Source organism: Seriola lalandi, unplaced genomic scaffold, assembly GCF_002814215.2.
Source record: "Seriola lalandi dorsalis isolate HSWRI2012SDOR001 ecotype SW California unplaced genomic scaffold, Sedor1 jcf7180002054887, whole genome shotgun sequence".
In the NCBI taxonomy this organism is placed as follows: Eukaryota; Metazoa; Chordata; class Actinopteri; order Carangiformes; family Carangidae; genus Seriola; species Seriola lalandi.
Window position 1 is genome coordinate 749,870 of NW_019525439.1, and position 8,630 is coordinate 758,499.

The window sequence follows — 8,630 nt, forward strand, 5'->3', positions numbered from 1 at the left end:
GAAATGATGTGAGCGGGCTGCAGCTGGGGAGTGAACACAACAGGAGAGAGAGAGAGAGAGAGAGAGAGAGAGAGAAAGAGAGGGACGAGACAGAAAGTGAGAAGGACAAGTTTTAAAAAAGAAACAAACCAGGGAGAAACTGATAAAGGCAGAGAGACAGAGAAAGTGAGGCAGAGAGAAAAGAGATGAGGAAAGAAGCACAAAAGGAAGATGAGGCCAAGATCAAAGTGACATTGAGATAAAGAGAATACATTAAAAAGGGGAGGGGAGGAGATAATAAATAACTGTAATTTTAAACCTTCGTCCCACCTGAAATCAGTGGCAGATATCTATGCAGAGGAGAGGAGAAGAGGGACACACTTCCCTCCACATTGAGCTGGAGTCTCATCGTGGTTTTGACCTGACCATGACTGTGAAAGTAAACCCCACGGCGGGAATGGGTCTAGCCTGGACTTAGGTTCTGGATGGTCTCCCGGCGTTCTTGATACAGAGAGTGGAAGGCCCGGGCTAAACTGAGGAGCGGTGCGTCGCAGTTCTCCATTTCCCTCTGCGGACACACAGTGAATAATGCTGTCAAATGTCACTGTTTTGTTCTCATACACAAAAACAGGTGTCATGGTATTTTAGTGAATGTCCACTATCTCCCCACCGAGCCAAGTAAGGGTGCAATATAGTGTGTTGTACACTGAACTACACTCACGGCTGATGTCTCGTGGTACTCCAACCCCTGGCTCTGGGCCCATTCCTGGGCCACGGATGCCTGTACCTCCCTTCTGGCAGACAGGTCTGACTTGTTGCCCACCAGCACACCTGAAACACACACAAATGCACTTGTTCACTTAAAAACAAGCTTAAGTCACTCAAGCAAAAGTGAACATCTACCTGAAAAATATCTGCACTATTATGTAAGTATAAAGCAAGATATTTACAGTACATGGCCACAATATAAACATTGCTATTGCACTTGATAATACACCAAGAAGGTTAAAATTGGACAACCTATGCATCACTTACGGCCATGACCTGGATGGCCTCCTCCTCTAAAAATGCACAATAGTCCATATATAGTTTATGTTTCTGTTCCACCAATGTTGTCATTATCAGCCATAGATTGGTTTAAAAAATATGTTTGAGATCATTTGAAATAGTGTCTCCATTATACCATGTTCAACAGTAAAATGTCCCACTCAATGTTCCACTAAAACGTTAAAGAATCTTTATAAAAATAATTATTTGTTAATATTTAAAAAACAAATTTGGATAATTCTGCCGTCTGATTGTCTGTCTTAAATATCGTTATCTGTATCAGCCTCAAAATCCAGTATCATTCAGGCTGTAGTCCAAGATATTATATAACTTTTTTTCAAAAGACATGAAAATGATTCAGAGTGACTTCATATTTGAATAATTTCTGACAGCGTGCCAATGCTCCACAAATGCTTTGACCTTTAGGGTGTGTCACCTGGAACCTGGAGACCTTGGCAGTGGGCACGGACTCTCTCCATCCAGCGGCTGCAGTTGGCAAAAGATTGCTCACTGGTCAGGTCAAAAACCAGGCACAGCAGCGACAGCTCACCCCACTGTGGAAGAGGGGGATGACGGGTGGTGATGAGGTGGGAAGGGTTGTGTGGGTTTCATAATGAGAAAAAGTTAAAATCACATCAACTAACTTCTTTCCACTTCTGTGACAAAATAAATAATACAACAGTAGCTCTCCCGTGTTTGTACTTTTATATACGTGGGGATGTGGAGCCCTGGATGGTGGGTTGTTACTAGTTTCATGCAAATGGAGAAACTCTCACCATTTTCTCGCAGGCTTCCACTAATGTCTCCTTCCCTGCAGAGTCTATTATGTAGAGCTCCTGGAGGGGAAAGCAGAGGGAAGGAGGGAAAAGAAGAGGTGTTATACATGGAGATTTAGTCAAATTACATGCTTTTAAACTTCCTATTTTCTTTGGCAAGGCCTTTAATGTTCTTCCTACAATGCTGCCCTATTGCTTACCGAATACAGATGAGAAACTAACAATATTATATGTCTGGGAAAACGTCTTCCACACTGAGTGATGGACTCCAACACTCACCACCCACGTGTTATAGTGAATTTTAGAACAATAAAGAAGCTTAAAATGGTTGGTTGCCTTACAAAGTATCTGCAGGCAAGCGACATTCAACATAATTCAGCCTGCACTCAACATGGCTGCTGGTAATGCTATAAGCAGTGAGGTGGAGACAGGATGGAGGACGGAGAATGGCTGGACTCACCACGCTGTCATTGGTCTCTGGGATGTTGACACATTTCATCAGCAGCTCCACTCCAGTTGTCTGACGAACAAACACAACCAAGATGTTAATTAGGATTCTGTTATGTAATGTAAAGCTAAAAGACCTTCATGGAGCTTGAGGCGATGCCTTTTCCATGTGCTTCTAAAATAAACAATCTGTCAGTTGATGTTTTTTTATGTCTGAATGTCTATCCTGTTTTTTCAGCAACATTTTCTTATGTGAGATTTTTTTTTTGTTTATTTAACTTTATTCCCAGGATGCAGTTGGTGAAATCACATTATGGCCATACCTGTCTAAATAGACTTAACAGCTCCAACAGTCTTTCTACTGTGGCTTTTGTGATGAAGAGAAGAGAAGAGAAGAGAAGAGAAGAGAAGAGAAGAGAAGAGAAGAGAAGAAAAGAGAAGAGAAAAGAAGAGAAGAAAAGAGAAGAGAAGAGAAGAGAGAGAAGAGAAAAGAAGAGAAGAGAAGAGAAAGAGAAAAGAGAAGAGAAGAGAAGAAAAGAGAAGAGAAGAGAAGAGAAGAGAAGAGAAGAGAAGAAAAGAGAAGAGAAGAGAAGAGAAGAGAAGAAAAGAGAAGAGAAGAGAAGAGAAGAGAAGAGAAGAGAAGAGAAGAGAAATCTGGTTGTCACAGAGTTGCCACTACACAGCGTAACACAACAAACTGTCTGGTGTGATTTATTGTTAATGTCAAAACATAAGTGTTGCTAATTAGCAGCTTGGCTCAGCTTGAAAGCAAATTCTCTGTCCTGATGTTCAAATCCTGACCAAACCCTCTCTCCTGTGTCTCCATTACTCTGGATCTTATTATTCTTAATGTCTCAATAAAGATGAATGCCTTAAGGGAGGGGGACTATCAGCTCCGTTTAAGACTAAGAATGATACAAGCCCCCCTTGAGTCCGTCAGTGGAAACAATTAAGACATACTGTGAGTCTTAGTAGTTAAATCTAAAGGTGGAGGTTTACATTTACACAGGGTTGCTGGTAGTTTGGCTGTGGTTGGTAAGTCTCTGGTAATTTTGTCAGGCCGCTTCCCTTTCTGTAATTCTGAGAGGTGAAACACTGGCCAGCTGGGAGACAGTAATGATTTTTAGCTTTGGTTAAAGTGTCTGATACAAAAACACCCCATAGCTTGGACACATAAGCAGTTGACAAGTAGAACTTTTCAGTAGAGATTAAGAGGGTGGAGACAGGACACCAGTAGTTGATGGTGAAAATGATTAGATAAACCTGTCAACAGAGCTGAGTATTGTTTTTGAAATTCTGTTTGCATCCATCTGGCAAATGTTAGTCAAATATTCTCTCCCTTTCTGGACAAACATTTGACTATTTAGCTGCCAAATGCTCCGCCATGTTCACCAGGCAGTTGCTAACTTTGTGTGTTAACTTTGGTGCTGGGCAGGTAGCATAAAGCAGGTTTATAAATGAAAGCAGCTGCTTGCTGATGAGAGCGGTGAGAGTGAGCTGCATAGAGCTGAGAGGAACTGCAGAGTCAGGTGATAACTCTCTGTGGATTTGACGCTACAAGCAACCCCTTTCACATGCAACTAATCATGTGATCAGTTGTTTATATAAAAAAATATTGATTGCAGCCCCTTTAGTAGAAGACTTTCTCATATGTTGAATGTCATCCACACAAGCAGCTGTAGTCTCCTGTGGGTGATTAAAATGACCAGAGATGCTGTTCTTGTTTTTTTGTTTTTTTTTATGTTGTATAGTGAAGATGGCAGATTTGTTCTGGAATCAGCCCCAGTGGCCATTTGTGAAAGAGTAGTTTGTCTTGATATAAAAGAAAATAAAGAAGTCGCAGGCAAACAGCAAGTAGTTGAGATTTTTTAAGAATTAATAAAGGGCAAATAGAGGAGATAGAATGCAGGCAGGAGAGTGTAAGGAGGATATAATGAATCTGGTCTTGTCACAGATGCACCTTCTTCACAAGCAGCGAGATCTAAAGCGGTCCTAAGTGGACGGGATGGTTGCCGGCTGCCTTTTGCCACTATGCATCCGGTGGTATGAGATCAGTGGTGACCTTGAAGAAGCAAGTCGAGGTTTCTTCACATCAGCACCAAACTCTAAATTGATCTGATCTCCTGCGCTCTCACTTAACCGAGCGTGTCAAATGCCAGAGACTAAAACCCTGAAAACACACACATACTTTTCACACTCACTGCCTCTGTGAATTACAAATGCACACATACACACACACTTCAGACCAACATTTACCAGTTTCTTACACAGAAACAGTTCATAACAAGAATCCAGTGCTATACACACACACACACACACACACACACACACACACACACACACACACACACACACACACACATACATACACAGATGCTGCGGCGGTCCCACTTCGGAGCGGTCTAATGAGCTGGTGTGATGCATAGGAAGCCTCTCGCTGGAATGTCAATGAGGGCCTATTAGTAACAAATAAGCTTGGAATATTGCTAACGGGCCGTCTGACATTTTCAAAGGGGGACGTGAGCAGAATGGCCGACAGCCTCGGCTACCCTTCAAAATCAAAAGTTGAAGAACATCAGGGATGACTTAGGTGTCTACACAAGGAGTAACTCTGCACACCACTAGTTTCTGTTTCACATTAGTCACAATGGTAAGGACACGTTGTTCCCTGTTTCCGTCTGCAGTGAAATCTTACAGGGAAAATCCAACCTGATACATTTAATGCTGCTTAAAACTGCTACCAGCACTGCACCTTGCAGTCATGAGTGTAATGTGATGTGTTCATAGTGGTGCAGAATTGGTATAAACAACATAAAGACAATTTTGCTGTTCTTAGAGCCTAATCAAAGCTTGTCCTAAAGCCATTGGACTCAAAATCAAAAGAGTTTGCCTCTTTTAAATGAATGAATGAATGAATGAATGTACTCAACAAATTTAATGGTAATCTGTGGATTACCATTACATTTGAACATTTTAGCCTGAGGATGGCACCAGATGAAACCTCATGGAGGGTTCAACATGGAAAGGGTTCACCCTCCTTTCAGGACTATACATGTCCATACTAAACTTCAATGTGAATCTGTCCAGTAGTTGCTGAGGCATTTCTAGAGCTTTCTGCATGTTTCTAAGGTTGCACTTTTACACTAAAAATAACTGTTCTCAACTGGAAAAAAACATGACTTTCTTGCTTTTTGCTACTGCTACTATCACTACTGTAATGTAAACTGATCTAAATAAAGACACATAATATACATAGTAACTTCTGGATCAAAAATTTACAGTGAACAGCTTCAGAGTTTTTAAAAGTGGAACTCCTCTTAAATGAAGCACTTGGCGTCAAGTGAACAGTAAGTTAAAAATATTTCAACTAATATAAAGCAAGCAACTGGCTTCAAATAGGTGTTTTAACAGTTGCATAGCAACAGCAGAGTCCATGACCAGCACTTTCCCATGGGCATTTCTCTCGGTGCATCCAGTTAATAAAGCTGTGTGTGGTGGACACAGGGCCTTGATCTACAGGTGGACATGCCAACCTGCATCTCTCCCCACTTACTTTCAATGTGACATGTCTTTGACTATGTGACTATGTCATTTTCCCATTTTTAAATTGCATTGATCTTTCTATTATTTTTTTTATTTTTTTTTTACACAGTGTCATACTGTGTGTTGTTCATGTTCTTTTTATGCAGTAATACAGATGTGTTAAGGCTTGGCTTGACTTCAGCAAGCACATATACTAAGCCAGTGCAAATTAGAAATGCAGCACTATTGCAGCGCCTTTCTACTTTGCTAATACTCCACTAGTCCAACATGAACAGACATGCACAGCATCACAAACAAGCGGGCAAAGTGGGTACAGGTTTAGGTTTAGGCAGTATGGAGGAACTGAGCACTGTTGTTGTGCGCTTGTTAAGTACCTGTTCTGGTGGCTTTCCAGAATCCTGCTGTATTAATTATCGACGTTCCTGTCACCTCAGAACCCCCAATACTGCTGACACAGCGAGAGCTGAACAAACACAAACACACACACACACACACACACACACACACACACACTTGGCTTTTGTCCAGTATTTTACTCACCAACCTGTTCTTCTGTACCCTTACCATTTGCAAGGCTTAATAGTAAACTCAGTAAATGTAACAAACAAATGAAAGTGTGCAAGCTGCTCAAGTGCATATATTGATTCTCAGGAGTGAATGCATTCACTTGCATGTGCGGTGCATGCATTTAGTCTGCAGCCCTTGAAACATTGACAGAAGGAATCAGTGAGCAGCCATGACCCCATATATCACAGAGTGAGGTTAATGACATGGTTCCCTCCCTCATGCAGATTAGCATAAATAATGTAGATTAGCCTACTCTGCATCAGCATTAATTGGTACATTATGCTGTCTTGCACTTCAGTGATTCCTGTGGTAGATTTAAGAGACCTCTGCAGGTCCTTGAAAAGCTTACAAAGAGTTCCACTAAAGAAACTACATACAGTATGCAATATGATCATAAGTCTTGATGATTTACAGCCGATGCATAATTACATTTTGGGTAAAGTAAAAGTCTTGACCTCAGGCAAACACCTTAAACAAAATCAGATTATATTATTATATTATTGATTCAGTGCATTTCAAATATGTGACTATAAATGATTAACTGTTCAACCTTGCTCCACAACTACTTTATTACTGCTTAACTGCGCTATCTATATCTATAAACATGTATGGAACTGAGAAGATCTCTACAGGTCTGAGCACTCGGGGCGGTCTCCTGTAAATGAAATTCTGAATACCGACTGGGTAAAAGCATGCAGACTAAACCAGCATAATTTTCTGATTAACTTGATTCTGTAATCTCAGGCAGGACTGAACAGCTGAATACTGGATAAATACTGCAGCACTTCATAGTACATGGATCAGAGTATTCCCAACATACTGCTGTCTATTCTGGGCTGGCAATGATCCAGAATTCAACTTCATGAGTTGCTCCTTCATACTAAGTTGAAAACATCAGTTACCCTACCTGAATGTAAAACTATAAGCCTGTGGCTAGTCTGTGCAACAGAGCACAGCCCAATCCCTAAATCCCTCAACCAGCTGTTTTACAACCCAATTCCTCTGTTATGAATGTGTGATGTGAATATAAACAGTATATCCTTATTATTACAAGGAGTGGGACTGTGGTGCTCTAGCTGTTCCACATACAAAACAGTGTACTTGGAACTGCAGGCCCTTGCATGGGGAACACACCAGGGATCTTTTATTGATATGTGTAAGCCTCACCATGCTGTAGTTCTTCTGGAAGAGAGTACCGTCACTGTGGAACATATGAGAAAGGGCACTTTTCCCCACTGCTGCATCTCCTACACACACACACACACACACACACACACACACACAGAGGGATAGAAACAGAAAGAGATAACTTCATAATCTGTGTGTGTTTACAGTTTGGTTCATAATTTCTAATCTTTTCTGAATGTATAGATTTATTCCTTTATTTGTCAGCGTTGGTATTGCTAATGTTTAGTGCTAGTATTGCTAAATTATTGGGCAAACACAGCCATGTTTACCAGCATCTGTTTGGTGTCAAATATCTACAACCAGAATCACAACATCTAAAGTGTTGTACGTGCCACTGAAGAAAGGAGAGACAGTAAATTGGCGATACCTACACAGATAAACAACAAGTTTGCATGTTTAGGAGAGTATTATTCAGAGGACTATTTGTTTATCTCTGTGGTCTTTAAGTTGAAATGACCTCGGTGGGTTTAGCAGCAGATTGGTTAGCTTTAGCCCTCGTACCGATAGCCTTACGTAGCAGAAGGATGGACTAAGTTCATAAAACCTTACCGGCAAGCAGACATCTCGCCCTCAGCTTCACCATTACAGTGGATAACCTCCAGACACTGTAAGTAAACTCTCTTGTTTCGTAAATGATGCTAAATAAGTGCTATTTACTGGTTTAGCTGCATCTAAATATCTTCTTCATTGTGCCTCGGCAACATGGACACAACGCGTCTCCTAGCAACCAGCCACGGAGGTGTTTCATTGGTCCAGCCAACGAGCACGTACAGCGCGCAGCTGGGCTTTCATTGGCTGGTTGTGAGGACGTAAAAAGAGTGTTTAATGTTTTTTTCCCCCCCTTTTCATTGTCTGTCAGGCACGTATTCTTTAAACTTGCAGTAGAAACTTCAACTGCGGCTTTAAACTAAATATAACCGTTTTAATTGTGAAGTCTCGTTGGTCGGACAGGGTGGTAAACATTTTGATAGTAAGAACTGCCTGAAAGGTGAATTCATGGAAAGAAGGACCTTGTATTTCAAAAGCAAAACCCGGCGCGACCACTAGAGGGCGGAATTTCTTGCTTTAGCATTACATATAACT

General features: G+C 41.2%; 1 protein-coding gene across 1 annotated transcript; it reads right to left on the minus strand.

Moving 5' to 3' along the window:
- Window positions 1-71: 71 nt before the first annotated feature.
- On the minus strand, window positions 72-8,272 carry ift27 (intraflagellar transport 27 homolog (Chlamydomonas)). Its single transcript, XM_023429067.2, has 7 exons — window positions 8,097-8,272; window positions 7,527-7,606; window positions 2,263-2,322; window positions 1,803-1,862; window positions 1,463-1,580; window positions 701-810; window positions 72-547 (listed from the first exon to the last, which is right to left on the minus strand). Exons 1-7 carry the CDS (start codon window positions 8,128-8,130, stop codon window positions 443-445), a joined length of 567 nt encoding a protein of 188 aa, XP_023284835.1. The 5' UTR covers window positions 8,131-8,272; the 3' UTR covers window positions 72-442.
- Between the last annotated feature and the right edge of the window lie 358 nt (window positions 8,273-8,630).